Raw genomic sequence first — 24591 nt, forward strand, 5'->3', positions numbered from 1 at the left:
AAGCTGACAGCAGAACTTTGCTCATCCTCTGAATTTGATTCTCCAGTTCAAAGCTACATTATGGCCTGTGCTTTTTAGTATTGTATTGTATGCATCTACATTGTTTTGGTCAAATTACAATCAGGTTTCTAAGTCAAACAACTGCACAACCTAGTCTCCAAACAGAAGCAAACTTTCTGTAAATCTACACATCATATAGTTTACACCAATCTGGAGAAAGTGCTTAACAAGTAGCCAATGAAGACTGTGCTATTGGACTAATATACTTCTCTTCCTCAATACAGTCATCAAATTAATGGAATATTTAGGGTCAAATGTCAAGTGATAAACAGAATGACCCAACTTAATAGTTCAAAGTCTTACTCAACAGATGATTTTGAAAACAACCTTAATAATTTCACCATTGTTAAACCCATTAAATTCCAGTTTATTGGAAATTCAATAAATTATACAGCTAGACATTTTAAAAGSCATTACTTCGCTTTTCACCCCATAATAGAAGAAATCAGGAGTGACATTAGAAAAGCTAAAGGAGTTCAGTCAGAAATAGCACAGAGGCAAGTAATTCTGAACCATATGTTTGTATACATGTATGTATTTTTTATATGTGTGTGTGCATACACACATGCACACACATACACAAACACTGTGTGTGTGTGTGTGTTTGTTTGTGTGTATATGTGTATGTGTGTGTATATATATATATATATGTATATATATATGCACACACATAACAGCTCCTTCAGAATACTTTATTGCTCTCCTTCTTTGATCACTAATTAAAAAGGTCCACAACTTTCATCTTTTCTGTTTTGAAGTGCACGCTTTTCTGACTGGTTATATGGTTTTGTGGTAAGAATGAAAGATTTGTCTTCATGCTTTTCTTAAGATTTGCAGCATGCAATATTTATGTTTGTTAATAAATCAAAATTTATATTGGTCTCCTTTACTAATTAATTATTTTGATTCCATGGCTTCTGGGAAACATATATAATGTTTTTGTGCCAAACCTGTACATATTTGTTATGTCAACAAAGTTGGCCTATATTCAGCTAAAAAGTCAAGATGCAGGCATAAAGTTTTTAAGATTAAAGTATGCAGATTACTATTAGCTTGCTGTGGCATTAATTAAATGTTGTATTGGCATTTATCACTTAGTTCTTGTAGAAGTTACAATCTTCATACAGCTTAGCTGCTCTGTTTTCATGTATGTAACTTTTCTCACAGATTTTAAGATGCCTTTAAAATGACATTTCTTAAAAATAAATAAACCACCCACAGTGGTGGGCTGCTATTCTGTTTCATCCTGAGTAAAGGCCTCTACTTGGTAAACTGCTACTTATGTTACCCACAGAAAAGTATAAGTTGCCCTCATATGTGAAAATATGTAATATTTGTTTTAATCTAGAATCTGAAATAGTTTCTTCAGGCTTGAGAATAATTTTTGCTTGTTTTATGCTTTTATTCTTGCACTTCTGTTATTTTGTATTTCCAGTGTAAAGTTTTATCTTAAAACTGATGTGACAGCTCCCTGTTTCTTTTGAACTAGCATCACTATTTCAGTTCTAGCAGAGTTCTAAGAAAGTTCTCTGTATTCTTTCTGTACCTCCTTCCCAGCAGGGTGAGCATAAGATACTGTATATGTGTAGGCTCTGCTACAYATTAGCAAAAATCTAGTTTTAGCTGACAGCATTTCAAAATAGTCATTAAGAGTCTAATTTGGAAGATACTATTGCTCAAAGAGTTTCCAATGAATACTGTTTGCTGATCCAAATTCTTAACACCAGTATTTGGCTTTAGCACTACGCAATTTGATTAGCAACATCTTCTACAGCTTAGGAATATGGGTCTTCATCCAGTCATGCAAAGTTCACTCAGAGCTATAAGAGCTATGGAAAAGACAAGCACTACAATTTTAAGTAAGGAGGAGCAATATGATAACCCAAATCAGTGCTACTCTTAATTAAAATCTGTCACACCTTGGAGGCTTGGCTTTCCTACAAGAAAAAAAAAAAAAGAAAACATACTCTTTCTATCCCAGAATTGGTTCTGCTGATTATGTTAGTGGTCTTGCTTATGAAGTAATTTGTGTGGAAGAATGTAGCAGAATTCCTGTACTGCTAAGGCCCAAGCACATAGCATGAATTCTGCACATTCGCTCAACAAAATATGTGTTTTACTCAAATGTTATGCAAAATATTCATGTTTTCCTCTTGATCCTTGAACTGTCAGCAAAGGACTAGTTTAGATCCTTACATAAGGTTCCTATAATGCCASTGGCAAAAATGACATGAGTTTTTAAAGCATAAAAGGCACCTCATCTAGGCTCAGAAATGTCAGTAGTAATTACAAACTTTGTTTTCAAGTATAATCAATTCTTTATTTATGGTGTGAAATGTTTTTTACCCTTTTGAACTTTCACTATTCTAAACCAAGTAAAATTTTTGGCATGGTCCTTTAAAAATAATTGCTTCTTGACTTGAAAAATTGAATGTCAAGTTSCAACTTGAGGTAAATTAAATGGGTTATGTTAATAGTCTGGCCCATGGTAGAAGAGAGTGTTTCGATTCTGGGTTTGACTTCAGGACATGACCTCCTGATCGCACAGGTCAGCACAGATGGGAAATGTTGGAGAGGTACCCTAGATTGATGTGGGGAAGAAAGTGTCTTGTACTGATGTATCAAAAACTGTCTGATCCATTAAACAGAAGCAATGTCAGACTCCACAGAGAGTAAAGCTTAGTTGTCATAGGTCATTACACTCTTCAAAAAAAAGAGTTGGAAGGAAGATCACAATGATGGAAATCCTCAAGGCTGTCATGCACAAATAATCTTCTAAATCTTCTTGGATTAACACTTACAAACCTGTATACTGGGTGAAGGAATTAAAAAAAAAAATCCACATATTCTTAACAGTATAGCCATGTCTCAGATTTCCTATCTGTCTCTGTTCTAAAGGATTATTTAACAATATACAGTCTTTCAAGATTAAAAGCTAGGCCTCATGCTTACATGACCAGGTCTTAAGCAGAGTTGTATACATGAAAGCAATCATGTTAGCAAGATCAGGCAATATCAACTTCTTCAAGGCCAAGGAACAGGTGAACTGGGGAGAAGTTTTAATGTTTTTTTCTTTGAAAAGCTTACGTCCTATCTTTAAAATTTACTTTTCTTTCAACTCCCCTCAATAAAGGTATGGACCAGTAATGCCATCCTTTTTTAAGCACATAGCTTTCTATATGTATATATACATTTGTATCACAGAATCATTGAGATTGGGAGATAATCTAGAGATCATTTAGTCCAACTCTCTTGCTCAAAGTTGGGTCAACTAGAGCAGGTTGCTCAAGACCGTGTCCAGTCAATTTCTGAATTTCTGCAAAGGTGGAGACTCCACAACCTCTTGGGACAACCTGTTCCAGTGTCAATCACCATCATAATGAAGAAGTTTTTCCTTAGGTTTAAATGGAATTTCCTGTATTTCAGTTTGTGCCCATTACCTTTTGTCCTTTTAGTAGATGCCACTTAGAATTCTGAGTCTGGCTTTGTCATCTTTACTCCCATCCATCATGTGTGTATGCGTATTGATAAGATCGCCCCCAAGCCTTCTCTTCTCMAGACTAAACAATCACAGTGCTCTCAGCCTCTCCTCTTTCAAAAGATGCTCCAGTCCCTTAATCATCTTTGTGGCCCATTGCTGGACTCAATCCAGGTTGTCCATGTCTCTCTCATCCTGGGGAGAGCAGTRTTGAATCTAGCACTCCAGATATGGCCTCAGCAGTGCTGAGTAAAGAGGAAGGATCACCCCCCTCAACCTGCTGGCAACACTCAGCACCCAGGGTGCTGTTGGCTGCCTTTGCTGCAAGGGTGCATTGATGACCAGCGTTCAGTCTGTTGGTCTTTTACTGCAAAGCTACTTTCCAGCCATGTACTGGTGCATGGGGAGTTATTCCTCTCCAGGAGCAGGACTTTGTACTTCCCTTTGTTGCACTTGATGAGGTTCCTGTATATTGTCTCTCTCTCTAGCTTGTTATGTCCCTCTGAATGAAAGTACAACCATAGTGTATCCACCACTCTCCTCAATTTTGTATACATTAATGTATACATATATAAAATTCCAATTTTCATCCACTATCAACGAAAAACTGATTAATGCTTTTCTTAAATTGGACTCAGAGGCCTATACTTTGCTGACATTTCACTGATGAGTGCCAAGTCTAAGGCCTTCTCAGGAACATAAAATGTATGTTTGGACACTAAATAATAAAAATAATCTGGTAAAGTGAGCACCACAATTAATTTTATGTACTACATAAAAGCTCTTTTACATGAATTGTTCCTTGTAGCATCTAGCTCTTAACTATCTAGCGTTCGCTAGTAGGAGGAACAGAAGTGATAAAAGCAATATTTTTATGTCTGCTCATTTGAACTGTTTGAAATAAATACTACRGTCACTGTAAGGAGGCTCAACCTGTTTCTGTTTACATACTCTGACTGATTTTTTCAGGTACAAGGAGAAGTTCAAAGAAGTTAAGATAGCCTTTTAATGACTATCTGAGTGCTGATCCCTTTTAAAAAAATGTTAGAATGAACAAGAACTTTTGCTGACTGTTTAGGGAGAAATGGGTTAAGGAAAGTATGCTCTTTCCCTTACTGACACTGAACTTTGCATTTTAGAAGACAGACAGTCTCAGAGAGAGGAAAAAAGAAGTCTAGGATAGATGGCTGATTTGTGCTGATAATTAACTGCTAGAAATAGATTCAGTGTATGTGCTTCAGATTGCTCTCCTGCAGCTATAATTCTTAGAGTCTGGCTGCATTAACAGTATGATACTTAGAGAATCATAACGATCAATATTATTATGGCTGTAGTCACTGTAATGTGGCACTATTTTTTCTTAACAAAGAGGGTTAAGAATCATTATTATGCTGGTATGTGGGGTTAGAATATAAAGATCAATCTCTAGTTATAGTAACAAACAGAGAAAACTATTTAAATGCTGTACTGTGGGTATGTCTGCACAGCAGTAGGAAGTGTAGTTGTAATATGTAAAATGTACAAAAGCTAGATTTAACCCAGCTAAATCACATACCCCTTGTATGACCCAGGTAATCCAGAAACAACATAGCCACAAGTCCATGGTGTGCATTTACAATCTCAGCTGAAGCCCATGCTATCACATTGTCACTGGGATTGTTATGTGACCTAGCAAGTGTGAAGCTTGCTTGGGTTTGCCTGCATATGCTGCAGTCACACTTTCTGTGCTCAAGCTATGTTAGGCATATGAAATCTGGATAAACAAACCCAGCATTTAGATGAGTTTTCACACTGCACAAGAACTAACATTGAAGGGAATGAGAGAAATGAACACTACTATTGAAGGTAGAAGAGGTACAATTCACATTGATACTGAATTTGTTCTGAAGATGGTAGTCCATGAACTTCTGCTCCTGATCTGTAACATATCACAACTATTTACATCAGTAAAGAAAGCATATATTGGATAGAGTAATTGCCCTGTAAAAAATGTAGAAGTGGATAGTTTGGGGAAAGGGACTTAAATTTTTCTGTATTTATATTGATAATAAATGTACAAATTTATACTATATGTACAGAGGAACATAATTTTACCCAGCATAAATACAAATCATATTCATGCTATTTATACCAGTTTAAAATACCCRCAGTATGCACATGCTAGGTGTGTTCACATATATGCATTTTGTACTTTTCTATTCTCAGAACTTGATTTGCATTTAAGTTCTGTATGCGCTATTAAAACTAAGATTTTCTAGCCTACTGACTTTTTTGCTAAGTTTTGYTAAGTTAATATGGACTGCCAATGAAGTTATGTAAATATAGTTACTTTTATATATTGCATGAACTCACATTGAAAAATATTTTAGTTATGTGCAAGATTTTTCATTTTGTTAAAACCAAAGTATTATTTCCCTGGGCAGAGGCCATTTCACACTAGATAGCACAGTGACTGTACTTGCCTACTTCAGTTACAGCAAAGAAGAAACAGCCAACAAGACACAAGGTAGAAAGTTCCTTTTAGGGGAGACTAGAAGCAGCACACATTTCTCCATAGCTGTGTTCGTAAACAGAAAGCCCTCTTTAAAAGACCTTAAGTGTTTGTAGGTCTGAAAATTAATTTGTTTTACAGTTCCAAAGTGAATAATATGCTTCAAACAGATTTTGAAGTCAATGAAATGTGACCTTGTATGATCTAATTAAAGCACTCAAAGGTATTGATTGCTTTAAGATCCCTCTGGATACACTTCAGTTCAAACGCACACACAACATCTGTATGTACAAGTTCATAAATCTACAAAAAGTGCAAATCAAATCATTAAAGCTCTGAATTCAGCAGTCTTACCAGGCTTTCCTGAAAGGTGAAACATAAAAAATACCTGAAATTTAGTCTTTTTGCAACTTTAAGTCAGGAACACAAAAAGAGGAACCTACTGAAAGTAGAAAATGAAATGTACTTCTTTAGCTTCCACATATCTAGTCTATAATCAGGTACAAATTCATCAAATTCATTGAAATCATTCCAGTTTCTTCTGTGTACCTGACCCACCTGATCTAACTCCAACGTTTACCTTGCTTTGAGCAAAAGGTTGGATCAGATGATCTTCAACAGTCCCTTTCAATCTAAATTATTCCATGATTCTATTTTAATTCTTCCCTAGATTTTGTGAATTGATTTCTCTACTCCATCTCATAAAGCTATCTCTATTTCATTGCAAAAATTCAAATATTTCTTTTTTTCTAAATCTTCTATCTTTTGTCTTTAGCCTTTGGCATCACTTCTGTGGTCTCCTTCCTCCACTCAGTTTTAGCTCAGACCTTTGTCTAGCAGTCTTTGTAAGCATTCCCTTACATTTCCTTTATATGTTTATATGTATTCACATACAGAGTCATTCCTCTTATTACCTGCCTGTGCATGCTTCTGTTTCCAGCAAAAATGTTATCCCAAATACCAATGCAAGTATGTCAGTATCTTTCTCACATCCATAAATCGTCTTTCTCCACTTTAATCAGTCTTCTTTCTTTTCATCTGGCATCTTACTTCACTTTAATCTACCCCACCCTTTGCTCACAACTCTCCTTCCTCTCATTGACACTTCCTAGCTTAGATCAACGATATGGCCATAGCTAAAGAAACGTTATGTTAGTGCAGGTAGAAASCCCACTCAGGGAGGATGCTGCCTGGGAAAACTATGCTGCCAGTGTTTGATTTTCTTACTCCCATCAGTCAACCACAACAGCAGCTGCTTCTTTTACCTATATATAAAGCTGCCTCCAGGAGTAGGGAAATGAAAGGAAAATGAGTGCCATGAGGGGACATATTTCTTCACCAAGTTTCTCTTTACTCCAGATTCAGGCCTTAATCCTACAATTGGATCCACATGGCTGGCTGTGTTAATCAAAATATGGGATGAAAGTGTACGCTACAAGCAACAGTTTTGCCATGCTGCCCTTCTAGGACATGGCCCCATGCCATTCACAGGCTGTATGTTTCTGACCTCTGGCTGTGCCATTCACAGAACCTTGCTTAAGGAATACTCACACTTTGCATAGCACCCTCATGAAAAAGGCTGGCTGATCTACATAGAAGCGGAAGCCAATGCTTAAATCAGTAGACTGTTTCCAAYATTTATAAAATCAGATAAACACACTAAACAACTAATCATTGACAGTATGTACATATATTTATTCTCTTTCAAATGAAAACTCTTTAAGGTGCGACAAAACATGTGAAACAAGTGCAAAAATTTTCCAAGTACTTTTGCCCTTAAACATTTTCTGGTGTAAGAGATTAAGGGATTGGGTTTTTTTCTTTACTGCTTTTAAAAAAATCCATTTTTACTGAAAATCCAAACTAGTCTATGAAGGTTCACGCCAGCAAAATGTAAAAAGATTGAGTTACAGCATACCATAGTGAGTGTAGCACATTATGAATTCCATATTCCTCAGAAAGATTGACATATTTAACGATTAAGCAAGTCACTGAACTTGATTTATATTTTATTTTTCTTCCTAACCAGTATTAACTTAATATGTACATTTCAGATGGCAGGGGGAAAAATAGTAGAATAATGAATTTGTCTGCAATAAAGCAATAAACAGCAAGGTCTTACAACTTTACAAAATTAGATTTCTATGTAAAAGGTATCATGTGCAAACTATCCTAATGTCAGTAAATGCTTGTTATTCTATTTTAAACTCTATCCAACTTTCCATGTGCTTTAGCTCTGCTCTGTATTCTGTTCTTCATTTTATATGAGTTTTTTCTTGCTGAGGCASCAACGAAAATTGCCATACCCCATCAGATCACTGGTAAGATTAAGTTCATTGTCCAATATAGGCCAGTTCTTTACTGAAAGAAAATAGAAAAAATCCTTTTAAATACCTCTCACTTGCTCTACGCTGATATACATAAGAGTAAAGCCTCCCTCCTGACCTTCATGACAGCTGATTTATGCCCAGCAGCATGAGTTTTAATTACAATGACATAAAGATGGTAAATTTATTTCCTTGCGCTTACTCACTCATGAACATGCATTTCCTCCTTCCAGCAAAGAGTAATTATCTCTTTGCAATTATAAGCACAGATGTGGCAAAGTTAGAATTTTCATGATTATTTGCTAAGATCTGGAGTCCTGAAGAATATATGCTCTGCCAGGTCTTTCCGCTGGCCTCAGGATTAATGAGTGCCTTGAAGAAAAGCTGTTTCTGACTGAGGTAGTATTTTGTAACAGACATTTCGAAAAACTGTAAAAGATAGGTGGATAAAGCATTTTTGCAAACTCTCTCTCTCCTCCACAAAGCATATTCTAAAGAGCATGCTATAATTAAATTTTGTCCAATGTTAACTCCTACTTGTATTTTATATCTATATGTGTGTATATGTCTGCATATACACCCACATACATATATACAGTATACAGTGTGTATATATACTATATATATGTATACACACACTATATATATACACATATGTATAGTTTGACACATCTACAGCTCAGGCTGGGAATTATTTATTCTAGGAAATCATGGAATCATAGAAAAAATAGGATTGGAAGGGACAGACATTCAGACTCATTTGGCCTATCCCTGTGCCTGCAGTAGAATCAGCTGACCTGTGCCTTACCATGCACTTTGGTCTCTAACCTGTTCTTAAGGACCCCAAATTGATTCCTCAGCTACTGGAGGGTATCTTATACCAGTACTTTGTTACCACATCATCATTAGAAATGTTTTCCTAATGCCTGACTTGAATCTTAAATGGAACAGCTCAAACCAATGACTTCTTTACTTACCTACACCAGTCTGAGTCTGACCTCTTTTATATACTAAAAGACTGTTATGTTCCCTTTCTTATTCTTGTCTTTAGACTAAACAGCCCCTTTTTATTCCTTCCTCACAAGCCATATTTTCTTGACCTGTGATTATTCTCATTGCTTTTCTCTGAATTCTCTCCAACTGATCCAAATCTTCCCTGCAGTGCAGACCTAAAACTGGACTGGTATTCCTGCTTAGGTGTGATCAAGGGTGTGTAAAATAGAAAGACTCATCTGATTACTGTTTATTGCCAATTACTGGCCTAAGACTGTAGAAACTGAACTAGTCCTTGCTGAATTTAATGCAGTGTTTTTCAGACCATTTCTACAATTTCTCAAGATCAAATGTAGAGCTAATCTTGTTCTTTAATATACTCTAAGTTTCTCTTAACTTACATATTCAGACAATTTAAYAAGCATACTTTCTATTCCATCATCCACGGCTTCAATGAAAGCACTGCATAGAACAAAYTTAGGACAATCCCAAATCCTGCTCAATTCAGCCTCCCAGTCTGACAGAGAACTACTGAAAATTACTTTCTSGGCAGGATTCCAAAAGTCTTGTACCTACTTTATAGTGGTTTCATGTAGACCAGTTTCCCTGGTTTGTACATGAGAAAGCTCTGAAAGACAATATCAAAAATCTTCCTCTAGTAAGTTACAAGCAAGTAGAGTCTTCTGTAATTCATTTATATTTGTCAGATTTGTTCAAAAAAAAAACACTAATTGTTCTGAGATTGCTTCAAGCAGTTCTCCAGATATCCTAGGATGATGTTCATCAAATCTAGTTAATTTCTAACCCGTTCTTGTCACTTACTGCAGATGGAGATCTTATCCCTCTGTCATTGTTATTAATTGGACTAGTTCAGATGTTGATAGGGAGGCTGATAAGAAGTAGGTATTAAACATTTTGATCTTCATGCATTGACTGATAGCTGTTCATATCATTGAGCAGCAAACCACTATTATTCTTTCTTTGTCTTTTTCTACTACTCTATTTAGGTAGAAACCAAAAGACCCCTATGAGCTCTTAAGGAGTTGAAGTCTGAGTGTACTCTCTTTATCATGGATTGTCCTCACAGCTATAATTGTTCTTCAACTAGATGTTTGACCCACATGTCTGAGCTTCTCCAAATGTGGAGTGTGTTTGGATTTAATTCATTACACTATTAGCTTCAAGCCAAAGTCGTATATTTGATTTTTGCTTTTTCTTCAGGCTATTTGCCATGTTGCTTATGTCTTGTTCAAATGTGTTCCTGATAAACTTGAAGACTCTCTGTCTATAGTTAGATGCTTAGAATCTGTGACTTAGCCAAAAGCTGATTTTAAGAGAAAATGCTTCTCTGTCAGAATAGATTGCACAGTTGACTGAGGATGTCACCCTTAACTAATATTGGGGAAGAAGGACATTGGCTCTCAGCACAAGGTTCTTAACGTGTAGCCCTGCTCAGAACACTCATTGCAAGATAACACATTTTTCATTGATCTGTTCCTACTATATTTTTGGAGTTAAAACTTCAGATAATGGTGACAAAGACAAGGGTAAGGCCACTTCCCTTGTATGTTTGTCAGTACTAACAGAGATAAAAAGGGTGACCCAGAGATTCTGCATTAACTCAGTTTTCAGTGAGCTGTAATAACACGTCTGTCCCAACTTACTGACAATGCATATGTTCATAACCTTACCTCAGAACCTTTATCAGACTCCTATTGTAAAGGGAGTGATGGTAAGTGAGAACCTCCATCATTTCGTTATTTTCAGAATGAAAATGCATTTTAAACATCAAGACCTAGGATGAGAAATCAGATAAATACTAGTGAGAAAGAAAATATATATTAATTTATCAACATGAATGCTATTTTGTTTACAGCTACCTTGCTTACCTTTCAAAGAGTCTGACTGGCATTCTTATCCCACCGTATTTGCATTCCTTACAGTAATAATCATTCTATGTCTGTAGCATAGGCTGGAAGAAGCTGGTTTTCTGAGCATCAGGATACAAACAACTGCACACTAAATAACTATAGATTCAAATCTTGATAGGGTGAGACCACCTTTACAGTCTGCTAATGCTGATTAACTGAATCAAAATTATATTATAAATACAAGTCTCTTGGTGAACCTGAAAAAACATATTTGACACAAGGTCAGAAATTTCCTAGTTTCCTAGAGTTGTGGGAGAAAGAATTGGAAAACATCTTTTTGACAAAATCAACTTTTTTTTGGGGGGGGGGGGAGCTTTCATGCTTTGGTTAAAACTTTTGTCAGGAAAGATTTCTCAAGGCCAGGATGCAATTTCTGGATGAAAACTGAAAAAGAACCCAGAGCTGCTGAAGAGCACACAGGACTGCCCCAACAGAGAGATGAACTTCGAGACCTACTCTGCTCACAAAATCCCTGATGAGGCAACCATCAGCTAGGGAGCAGCCGCTATCTCTTGCTGGAGCTACTGTCCTGATCAATAAAAAATATACCTGGCGACTAGACTATGGAGTTAATTTCTCTTTCAGTGATTGATGAAATTATTTATATAATGTGGAAGAAATACAACAAGGCAGACTGAGAGAAACTTCAGGATGTGTTGCTGAGGATTTAAAATGGGAAACTAACAGAACAAAGATGTGGATGGAGAGTTTGCCCTGTGCCACTTGGGTGGTATAAATACCAGTCCCTGGAAAGAGTTTCTTGCTCTCATGTATTTCACTAATTCCATAAAGAGATATTGATCTAATTTTATGCAATTCATCAGGTAAATAAAATATAATGAAAAGAAAAAAAAGTTTCACTGTTTACGTTGTCACACAATAATAAAAACCACCTCAATCTAGTGAACTCTATTAATAATTTTTTTCCTTTCATTAAAATAAGCTGAAATCAAGAAAAAGGACATGTTTCAATAAATGTTTTTTTTTTATGTCTTCAACTCACTCAGAAATCTACAAAAGTAAATTTCTAGTAAGTTGTACAATGAAAACTGGTAGAAGAAAAATAATTCAAAAAATAAAGACATGAGAGCAATTTTGTCTTTTCTATCTGCTTATTGAGATATACAGTTTCTGTGAATGACAGTGACTGTGAGGAAGTTGAGGTGGATTAATAACCCTTTGGAAAATTAAAGAAAATACAAACCTTAAAAAGTTGTGAAAAGGAATCATAACAAGTGACAAATCAGTTTTGAAGAGATCCTAAAATTATGTCTTTCTATGAAGACACATTGAAAGTTTAGTATGAGCACACTTGGATAGAATGTTCTGAAAAAGAATTTAAGTAGAATACATATCTACTGCGTAAGCAGTTTAATGAGTCTTACATTAAGCCTTCTTGATCTGGCTTGGGCAAAATATACCATCAGACTACATCAGCAGGTACATAAGTGGAACAAGCTAATCCTGGAAAAGAACCCTTGTAGCTAGAATTGTTTTGAATTGTACAGAAACTTATTTTGTGGACTGCATAAATATTAACCATCATTTTTACTTCAGAAAAAGATGGTTGCAACTAGGATACGAGCTTACATCATTTTACTGACAATATTTGAAGGTAAATATTTTCTTTTTTGTAAACTKTTATGTGCAGTTAAAGGGTATTGAACATGTAGTATCTATCCAGACTATTTGCTGGTACTTGTATGATGTTTATAAGGTGTCAAGAAACTGGAAAGGTGGAAGATTGCAAACAAATTTCTAAACAAAAGTGTGTGTAAAAAGYGTAATWTAGATAATATTTTTGACGGTGTAATGGAACTGAAAATTAGTGGCACTTAGCAGAGTTATGCTTGAAGAGTTTCTTTTATCATTCCATTTCTGCAGAAATCATAGAATTACAGAATCGGTAAGGTTGGAAGGGACCTCTGGAGATCATTTAGTCCAACACCCCTGCTCAAGCAGGGTCACCCAGAGCATGTTAGACAGGGTTSTATCCAGGCAGGGTTTGAATCTGCAGTTAAATTTTAAACAAGTAGTTTAACTGTGAGGTTAATAGTTAGATAATAGTTACCCTATAGTAATAATGTCTAAGTGACAAAAAAGAGACAAARATATGAGTGGTATTACCAAAGAGAGTCAAAGGAGCCTGTTTCATCTTTGCTTTAAATTAAACCTCGTAAGAGGAAAATAATCATTGAATACGGAGAGAAATACAACAAAAACAGTCATTTTTATCTGAAAATGTAGATAGGTGTGTAATAGGTTTGGAAGAGAAAATAGTATTTGTATTTTTAAGTAAAATTACTGAGCATTACTAGCTGAGCTAAGGCTCTGAAAATAAATATTCCCTCTCGCACTTACTTTAGGTATGTCTTACATCTTTTCAGAACTCATTTTTTTACATGATAACTTCTCCTCCAGCCTAAGCTATTTGAATTGCTTATACAGTTCTATAAATAYTGAGTAATCCTTTTATGTAGAGTGCTTTTATCTTGAGTGACAGTGGTCTTTGCTTGCACAGCAACTGGCAAATAACAAGCAATATCAGCTACCACTAGTAAGAATAGTTGATTTGTTTATCCTTGATATGAAGAAAATGGTTTATTACTTATCTTTTAGTGAGACCTATATTTATGTTTGTGCTAATCTTATTGCAAAATAGTATGTATGTGTAAATATTTAAAAAGTCATTATTTGCAACATAACATTATTTTAAAAAATAAACATTTGTATTCAGRCACCAAAGCATTTATGAAATGACACACATTTAAGTGGCTCTGTGACAGTCACTTTGCATTTAGTAACTGATGCTATATCTAAGGGCCYAGTGCTGTGCAAATGATAGCATATTGTCCAAATGCAGTAGAAAGTAAATCCAGGCCTCAGGGAGTTTCTAATTTCTATTCTATAAAAATAACTACAGTTTCATGAAGGAAAAGGGAAGCAAGATAGAGAGTAATACAGACACTAAATGTTATCTCATACTTGGGTTCAGCTCATGCATTTGCTTCATCCTTTCTGGAGACAAGTCATTAATGCTGTGTGTGACTCAGACCCCAACTACAAGKTGAAGATGATGCCTCACAGGTGCTGTTGGATAATAAACTAACAAATATGCACAGAATAACTGCATAGTACTGAAACTAGAGCAACAAAGTATCTAGASACACTGTACAGTATGCCATTCACTTGGCTGATTTTTTTTCTACCAAAGGTTTAATGGGAGCTTCCAATCTTTAAGTTCATTCTGACTCTTCTGAGGTGCTATAACTCTTGACATGGGCAAGTACATACCTGATCCTGCTGCTTCTATACTGTATTCATACATTCACTTTTATTTCTGCCATAAAAAAATCAATGAGACCCACATTTCAATAGCAGACGCACAAGACTGAATGATATGTAAGACCTATACACACATGGTTTTCTATGTTAAAGGCAGGAAAGTGGGCAATGACAGGTAAGAGGTGTACTAAAATGGCCAAAATAAGACACAGCTCACTCCAACTTCACTTTTCATATAGAATAAAAACTAGAACAAAAAGAATAAAAAAGAATAAAAAAGCAGAACAAGTCACTAACACAGAGATTGCCATAAAATAGGTAAACCAAACATTTTTCTGTCCTCCAGTCACTTTGGAAAGTGCACTTCACTTTAAGAAAGTCAGTCCCAATGATTCATATTTCTGCCAGATGCCACTACACATTAAGGTATACATAGATATCTCATGCTGGAATAAACACAAGCCTAGCTGGAAAACAGAGAGACTTCTGCTGTAAACCCCGTTGTCAGGCTGGAGAGATAGCACTAGCTGTATTTGATAATCTGGAGTTTCAAGTRGAAACTATATACCATAACTGAAGAATGACGAATAAGGAAGATCACTGTTAAGAAGGCCTTTTATATGCTTGCTGTGATCACTTCATTGTGTTTCTTCTCTAAAACAAATCTCAACCAATTCTCAGTTCCTTTCTGCCTCTCCTATAACTTAGTGCTTTCTGAAGTTGGTCTAGTTACAACTGTGATTGAATAAAGTCGACAGGCAAGGAATTAGTCTGAGTAACTACACTTTCTATCATTGTTTGATAGTATTCATTGTGGCTGAATACTACTCTGTAATTTTCCATGAAAAATGACTATTTTGCTATAAAAATAAAGCTCTATATGAATTTGTAGGTAAAGATAGGTGCAGTGCCTGCTACCTAGCTGCAGCCCTGTAAGCCTCAAATAATTTATAGGCATCTAACGTGATAAGCTAGTGAAGAGCTACTTAAGTTAATTTTACTGCAGAGGGAGACAAAGTTATGTCTATTAATTACTACATGCTGAAGATACTTTGCAGTTATTTTTAAATTAATATTTCATATTCTTCTCTAGAATAACAATGAAGGGAAGTGGAAATACTTAGTTTTACTTTGCTTGAGTTTTCAAGAAAAAACCATTTGGATCTATTGCAGGCTTCCAAGGGAGATAAGAAACTGATTTTTCCTGATCCATTTCATATATATCAGTTACTTGAGTGCTGAAGGGAAAAATTACTATAATCATTGTTTTATAGATGAACAATAATGCAGATGAACAATAGTGCAGATTAGTTTTACAACAAGAAGTAGGCCTCCAAGCCCAGTATTTAGGCCCTGCTGACATTCACAAAACATTGACTTAAACATATATATTCTCTCATTTCCCCACTTTATCCAGAAGCGAGTTCTCCTAGCTGTATGAGATTATGGCTGATAGAACACAARTCACTGCTGCCTTATTTTTGGAAGAATTGAGATCTGGTGTTCATTTGTAAAGAAATGGAGTATGCACCTAAGGTTGAAATGTGGCAACTATACGTTCATTGTGGACATACTGCATCTGACTTTATCCCAAATCTTYGACATGATAAGCTCTTCTCCTTTGGATTACTTACCATTATGTTGTGCTGATCCTTGATCATCCTGTGAATTTCATTCTTCAGATGACTGTCTCCCCATACATAAATTTTGCAGGGATGGTCATATATTTGTCASATTGTCCCACTAGATCTATAATATAGATATAGRTATAGATATAATACCTGTAGCCCTGTAGCTCTCACTTGAAGACTGTTGCTCAAAATTGTTTCATGCAGGACCAGGAATCGCTACTGTGCAATTGCTTATCCAATTGAATGATGATGATGAATGAGAAAGAGAAGGAAAGATTGGCAGTCTATACTTATCAATATACTGTACTATGAATATGAATTAAACAACAATTCCTGGATTTTATCTGTGATAAATAATTCTTCTCAAAGCATTCCAGACTCCCATCCATTCTGTGGTAGAAATCAGTTACTTGATCACATCTTTGGGTGRTGATGTTGACCTCAATTTCATTGCACCATTATCCATCTCAAAACTGCCCATTGGTTTGTTCTTTTCTCCAAAATGTGATTACCACTAAAGTGTTTGTGTACCAATCTTGTGTCAAAGTCTTGGCACRAGAAAACCATGAATGGTATTCTTAAAATGTATCACATATTTAACATACTTTAGTCTTGTGGACTAAAGTCACCTCTTTACCAGGATGTTCTCCCCTAAATGAAGATAATTTAATAAAGCACATACTATTACTCTAAGCTCCACTTGCCCAGTCTAGAACTTCTAACTCTTTATTTATTCTCCAGGTATTCACTGTGACGAAGACATCAATGAATGTTACATGAACCCTTGCCAAAATGGTGGAATCTGTGAAAATTTTCCTGGAAATTATACTTGTCATTGCCCATCTGCAGACAAAGAAGGGATTTATTATGGTGGCTGGAACTGCACAGAAGTTCTCCAYGGCTGTACTGATCAACAATGCCAAAACAATGGAATATGTATCCCACATTTAAAAAATGGCCAGCATGGCTTTAGCTGCATATGCTCACCTGGATATACCGGCATACACTGTGAAACCATAACCACATTTTCTTTTGATGGAAACAGTTTCCTTTGGTTGAAGAATTCCACTCCCCCTAAAAAGGAATCTTTCTACAATATAAATCTGAGTTTTCAGACTGTGCAACCTACAGCCTTTCTGTTTTACCGGGGAGAGAAAAATACATTTGTGAAATTGGAGTTACGGAATGGCTACTTACACTTATCCATTCAAGTCAATAACCAGCCACAGGCTCTTTTGCATATTTCTCATAATGTCAGTGATGGAGAATGGCACTCAGTGGAGGTAACCTTGGCAAGAGCTGTTACTCTAAATTTACATGACAGCTCTTGTGTAGAATCATGTGTCAATAAAACTTCTGCTGTGATAGATAATGATCACGTGATGCTTGCATTTCAGAGCACATTTTTGGGCGGCTTACCTGTGGGGAACATTAGCAGTAACTCTCTCCTTAACATCTATAATATGCACTCTGCACCTTCATTTGTAGGCTGTCTTCAGGACATTGAAATAGACTTGCATATTATTACTCCAGAGGATGTATCACCTGAATCATCTTTAAATGTCAAGACAGGATGCACTAAAAAGGACTGGTGTGAAAACCACCCCTGTCAGAATAGGGGACGCTGTATCAACTTGTGGCTGAGTTACCACTGTGATTGCTACCGGCCATACACAGGGCCAGGCTGCTCAACAGGTAAGCTATGCTGTTTGCATTAGTATATTAAGTGGTTGCTGAAAGCGTAATCATAAACAATCCTGTTTACCTCAGTGATGAAACAACATGACTTTTAAYGTAGTAGTAGCATGTTCATTATTTTCTAGTTACTTTTCTAGGAAGCCTACTTTTCAGCCTGCCAGAAATGTCAGGCTAAACATGGATTCTGCTCATCCAGTTTTTAAATCTTCTTAGCATTAGCACTCCATAAACTCTGGAAGACTGAGTTCACTGGGGGTTATGCACTCAGAGTGAAAATTCAGAAAGCAATCAAGTTTAAGTCTTATTTTCAAAGTATTCTTTGAAAGTTTTATCCTCAAGCTCTYCAGGCTTTATAAAGAAACTCATTAAGGCAATGAAGGGCAAACAAAAGTACCACAAGTTACAAATGGCAGATTCCTTTTTTTAAAAATGAACTAGCTTATACTATTAACCTAATATGATTAGCCTAGGGAGSAGGCAGGATATCAGATGCTGGAAATAGGGCCCATTTATGCAGGAATAACCCTACAGAGCCGATTCAAGAGCAGCTCTGGACAATGACTAGCAAAGGCTGTTATCAGCAGATAGCAGGCTGGCAGCCAGAGTGAAACGTGTCTATGAAACATCTCAGAAAACAGCCTCACTGGCAGTGATGACCAGGAATTCAAAAGCTGAAGATGCCTGTGGCGCTTTCCCTGCTATGAATGATCTTTCCAAGTGCAGGCTGAGGCAAAGCGGAAAGACAACATGAGGTCCCTGCACTGCTCCCTGTATACTACATCTGGTGTGGAAATAACAGTGTTTTACCCTGCAGACCTGTAAATACAGCATCTTTCAGGAGCATTTTGGGGTGGACTCTGCAGTCTTTCCTCAGCGAAAGTCTTAGGGATTTCAAACAAGCAGTTTTACCTAAAAGTCTTCCATTCAATGCCCTCTCCCCTGCTCCCCTCCCTGCCCCAGTTACTAACAATCTACATATGTTCAGTCATAACAACATTTAAGAAGGAATACACACACACACATATATTTGCCAAGTGGATTGGAAAAAATGAAGTGCAGCAGCAGTACCATGGTTAAATTAGAATGGACAGAGTCTAAACTGGTGTAAATTGGCATGGCTGCATTGAAGCCAGTGAAGCTACATTGATTTACATTAACTGAATGACTGGCCCCAGAGGCTTATTCGATATATAGCTGCAGAAAGCTGTAGCTTGAAGTACATTTCAAAATGTTTAAACAGTTTCATTTTGTATGCTAAAGTTAGCAGTTATCAATACATACCTTTTTTTCTTAACTGCAAAATGACAAAGTCTGAGAGGTAATTGTAACAGACTTCTTTGAAGTTCAGTTGTAATTTATCCAAAGGTTTGGAAAGCAACTTTGGGGTACAGGACAACATCTGGTAAATATGTTTGCTTCCTTATATGATGTGAAATTAAAACCATTCAGGGCCGGGAGAGTCTTACACTGGCATTAGAACTGTTGAGAATGATTAGAAAGCATGCTTTTTTTTTTCCTGCTGACCATAATATTCCCCGCAAATCATGGCACCATACCATTTTGATACATAGGCTCTAGATATATGCCATATTTAAGAGAGTGTGGCAGGTTTCTTAAAAAGCAGAGTGGGAGAGACTGGTGGTAAAGGATAACATAAGAAATGCTAGTGTCTTTTTGAAGAAAAGTYGCTGCCAAGTATTTAATTGACAAAGAGGCAATATTTTCTCTACATACACAAAATAACAAACAGATGTTGACTCATTTTGATCAACATCCAGATGTTGTGACCCAAGAGGTTAATATTGACCAAGGTGATGCTAGCCATCTCATCAAACACAAGGCCAGATTGATGATTTCTTTATATTTCTATATGCATATAACATAAAATATATACAAAAGAAATATAACAAATTGTAAATGTGAAATATCTTTTTTTGAAGACTAATGCTTCCTTGTAGGAATGCAAAAGTGTAGTCCTAATCCAAGCAGAAAAATTCTTTTTAACCACATGAAAAATGCTTCAGTCTCAAGTACCACCTTACAGAGAAGGTATAACGTAAAAAGGTTTCATGTCTAAAAACACTCATTTTAGCAAATATTTATTTTCACGTACCAGATTTTTAACAAGCACATCAAGAAAGAAATATAGGTAATCTTATTTATAGAATTAAAGTATTTCAAACTTTATTTATGAAATTCTCCATTTAGGAGAAACTAAGGGATTTATTCCTGTTACTAAGTAATATTACTGTGCCACTTAGTAGCACATATGGTTGTTAGGCATCTGTTAGGGACTTTATAATCAGTCCCCTATTTTCATTGTGTTGATAATGTAGTCTTAAAAAAAAAATAGTAGTGCTGCAGGCAGAAACTTAGAAACTTGTCTATGAGGTCCCACTCCAGGAGTTTTACTGCACAAAACGAAACTCCAACTGTTTAGCTGTGTGTGCATTCTTTTTTTAAAAACTTGGTTTATTCTTTCCATTAATTTAATATATGAAAAAATAGCCCTTGAAAGTGCTTAGGTAGGCAGTCTATAATATTGAGGACAAGATCACAAAACTTAAAATGCAAAAATAGAAACACTTTGTTKTGCTTTAATGAGATAATTCATCAGAATAAAATATGGTTTGGACTACATATTTTGTATCCTTATAAGTCTGAAAATCATTACTGAAAATAAAGAGCAAGGGAGAGAGACAGATGTTTTTGGTTTAATCATTTTAATTGATAAAAACAAAAAGGCTTATTGGATCCTGGATCATTTTTCCCCCATGACACAATAGCATTATGGGCATACACAGGAAAGAGCAGGATTCATAACTGCATAGAAGTTGGCATATATTAGCACATATTGAGTCCCAGAAATAGAAAATCTGTTGAAGAAACGTAGTGCCTATGCAGTACAAAAGGGGTGCACTGTTTCAAGGTTTTACACAAGAGGGTTTTACTGAGCATTTTTTAGACTATTTGTATGATTGAAATCAATGCAAAAAACCCATGAAATACTAGAATTATATTAACTTCCATAATCAGCAGAGGATCACAGCAGCTAGGATTTTTTCAAAATGATCTTTCTGATAACCAGTCTAGGAAAACTGTATAAATCTGTGCTTGCTTAATCATTTGTAAACTCAGCATTACACAGAGAATAATAAAGGGGAAAAATATGCCCAATAATATAACATTTGGTACTGTAATGGGCTTAATGCTACTGCCATGGAGGCTAACAGGAATTCTGAAATTGAAGCTATTTGCAGCTGAATCAAATCTTCATTCATCCGTAAATATCAGCACATCTTACTATCAGAAATAAATATTTATAAAGCAACTATTTGATCACTGTATTGGCTGCCTTGTCATTTAGCCCTAACCATTTTATTTTCCCCTCTTCTTTTTCTTTTTTCCTTGCTAATTTGAAGAGTATATTCCAGGCCGGTTTGGATCTGAAGACTCCTCAGGGTATGCTACATTTTCTGTTGATGCCACTCAGAATGAAAATGTGAATATATCAATGTTTGTCCGAACACGCAAATCTTCTGGCTTGTTACTGGCTCTGAGAAACAGTACCTGTCTCTACATAAAAGTCTACTTGGAAGGTGGGAAACTCACACTGTTAGCTCCAAACTCTGTGAAGTTATTAGGGAAACACGCTATGAATGATGGAAACTTTTACTTAATATCATTAAAAATAGAACCAAATAAGATGGAATTATTCCAGTCCTCCCAATACCTAGGCGTTATTTCTACTCCAGTACTAACCATCCAAAGGAAGGATATTCTTTACATTGGAGGCCTACCAGATAGTGGAGAAACTGATATAAATTTCAAAGGCTGTATCCAAGACGTAAGACTGAATAACCAACCTCTGGAATTCTTTCCTATCACTAATCCACTGAATYCTCTTGTCAACCGAACCCTGATCAATGTCACTAAAGGCTGTGCTGGTGATAACCTCTGCAAGGTAAGAATACAATTTTTTAGAGCATTTTCATATGTTTATAATAGGTACTTTTAAAGATCTTTTCTTATGTTTCCATACAATATATGACGATAACGACATCTTAAGACAATATACAAAAATGCTAGAAAGAGCAGATTTTTTTTAATTATACTACAAATAATGAGTATCAATAACAAAATATATTGGCATAGGGGAAAATGAAAATATTTTAAGGATGAAATACTGACGCTCAGCAGTAATTAAACATGATATGCAGTCCTSGTACTGGCACTTTAATACTTCATCATTTTTCCAAGCAGTCCCTCATCATTACAGGGGGGATTCCACCAAAATTTACTCATACTTAGGTTGTGTCTTCTCTTTCCTTATAGTCTAACCCTTGCCACAATGGTGGTGTATGCTATTCAATCTGGGATGACTTCACCTGCACATGTCCCCCTAACACAGCAGGGAAAGCATGCGAGGAAGTTAAGTGGTGTGAGCTTGGGCCCTGTCCTCATGAAGCACAATGCCAGCTGGTGCACCAAGGATTTGAATGTAGGTACATTTCAGTTATTCCTATCATCTTTGGAGAATAGAAACTTTCATCAACATATCCTTAAAACCCAGCATTCCCTTCCTTTAAAGTTCTATCAGATCCTATTTCTATATTATAATAATGATCAGTAGTACTGTAAATAATATTAACGAAAAAAGTGTACCCTACAAAAAACAGAAAAGAAATTTTCAGCCAGACACCCTGACTTAGATACYGATGTTTACAGGACCCTTACCCTTGACTTACTCAGCACAACTCGTCAAGGTTGTTCAGTAGATCACTGCCTTGCCAGAGTACCACTGTACCTCACATATTTCTACTGCAAAGAGATAAGAGGAAATCCAGTCTTGGATTAACTTTCATGTGTTCTCCCTCCTTCTGAAAAGGCAAGCTACATTGTATCATTCCATTTTCTTAAATGTTAAATGTGTTTGAAGAAAGTCTTAGGCATCTTCATATCAGCAGTACAGTTATTAAACTGGTATCTTCATATGAAGCACCTGCACGCCAAGCTGTATTAGTCTGAAAACTGATGGCCATTAGCTATCTTAAGAATAGCCATCCTGCATATCTCTCTCCTTCTTCTCTTTCCTCCTTCTTTTTCCCCTCCCTAAACTGAAGTGGAATTTAAAAAGCAAGTATTTTGAAGCTATATTTTTTTTCTTTTTCCTATCAAAGAAAGCCCTAATGGGGCTAGAAGTGAAGGAGGGTTAATTCACACAAAGTCTGATGAAACCTATTAGAATGGCTGACTCTTAGGAACGAGAAAGTTGGTCAACAAAAGATATCTAGCATAGATAATTTGCAGGCAGACCTATATGATGCTTTCTTTGTTGAGGTTGTTAGMGTGGGTACTGCAGCACTTCTTAAAATTTATAACTGAAATTAAAATATTTACATCTTCTCTAATTGGCATGTCTTTAATGATAACATCGAAATATATTCTCTCATAAACTTTACTATTTCACAGTAAAGAATACAAACTATCTTGCAGAGAAGAGGAAATTGTTTCCTTTTATTAAAATCAGCACCATTTACACTGTTAGCAAGCCTTTAGATTTCAGTGCTTTTTTATGTGGCAGTAGTAGGGGGTTTCCCTAATGGATATTCAAAAATTCCTGTACCACAAAGCTGAATTTTTAGCTAKTTTTTTCAGAGTCATGATATAGACTCCTCTGTAGATAAACTTTCCACTGATCCTCCTAKCCCCTAGCCATCCCAGCAAACCAGATTACTTTTAGCAGTAACTGTACCATTTGTACTGGGCAGCAACTTAAGCTGAGCTCCAGGTGTCAGGTTCTGTTCACAACATAAAATGAAATATAAAAGCCTACCTTGAGGATCATAAAAGTCTAATTCCAGGTCTATATTTGTAAGTTTTGCCAGCATATTGGCAAAGCAAGGGTGTGGGGGAATGATGACCACATATTTCCAACAGAGCATGGTCAGAGAAAAGCAGTTATACTGGCCGGTAAGCTCTTTGCCAGGTTGGTGTCTTATGTTCTGGAAACTGGTTTAAGCTAAGCCAGAAAAAGAACTGTTTTCTAGGAACTGTGGGTAKAGTTCTATCTACATGGTTACAATTAGCAAGCCCTTTTAGGAAAACACGAACTCCAACTATGCAAAAAAAGACAAAAAGCAGATATAGAAAGCTTATGCAGGGAGCATCAGGTAAAGGTGAAACCTTATGATCAGCATCACAACTGAGGGTAAAATTACCTCCAGATGCCCTGTTGTTGCCAYGACTTTTTTCTGCAGAAATTTTTTTAGCTTTTGAGTTTAAAATAAAAATTGTGGAATTTTTAAAAACTCAGAAATAATTTTGAAAAGCCTCAAGTTCCTTTTTACTGTCATTTCCTCTGGGRACATTTTTCATATTAGAGAGGCACCACATTTGGAGGGCCAAGCAATGTAGGTATACATCTACTGACATAGTGTCAGGGTATAAAGTCACTGGGCAATATAATTATTCATGATGCTTGTTGTCTGTGTCTGCATCCTCAGAGGGTTTCAAGTAAACTGATTTCTTAGTATTTACTTCATAGCGAAAGGCACATTCTAGTCTGCTGCTGCTCCCTGGTAATAATCTCTTACTGGAACTCCCAAGGGCTCTTTTTACCAAGATTTACTGAGCCCAGAGAGAGTTCAGAGATCCACTCATCTTAAGATGCCAGGATCTTGCAAACCAAGTTTGT

General features: G+C 36.1%; 1 protein-coding gene across 1 annotated transcript in view; it reads left to right on the forward strand.

The window, feature by feature from the left end:
* CRB1 (crumbs cell polarity complex component 1) overlaps positions 1-24591 on the forward strand; it is a 116709-nt gene that overhangs the window by 60229 nt on the left and 31889 nt on the right. The window contains exons 6-8 of the mRNA XM_085312955.1: positions 16938-17891; positions 21317-21858; positions 22230-22395. Of these exons, the coding sequence (XP_085169081.1) occupies positions 16938-17891; positions 21317-21858; positions 22230-22395 (1662 nt within the window). The remainder of the gene's footprint in view (positions 1-16937; positions 17892-21316; positions 21859-22229; positions 22396-24591) is intronic.

The sequence above is a fragment of the Rhea americana genome, unplaced genomic scaffold, assembly GCF_003343005.1.
Source record: "Rhea americana isolate MKP2758 unplaced genomic scaffold, rheAme1 scaffold_371, whole genome shotgun sequence".
Taxonomy (NCBI): Eukaryota; Metazoa; Chordata; class Aves; order Rheiformes; family Rheidae; genus Rhea; species Rhea americana.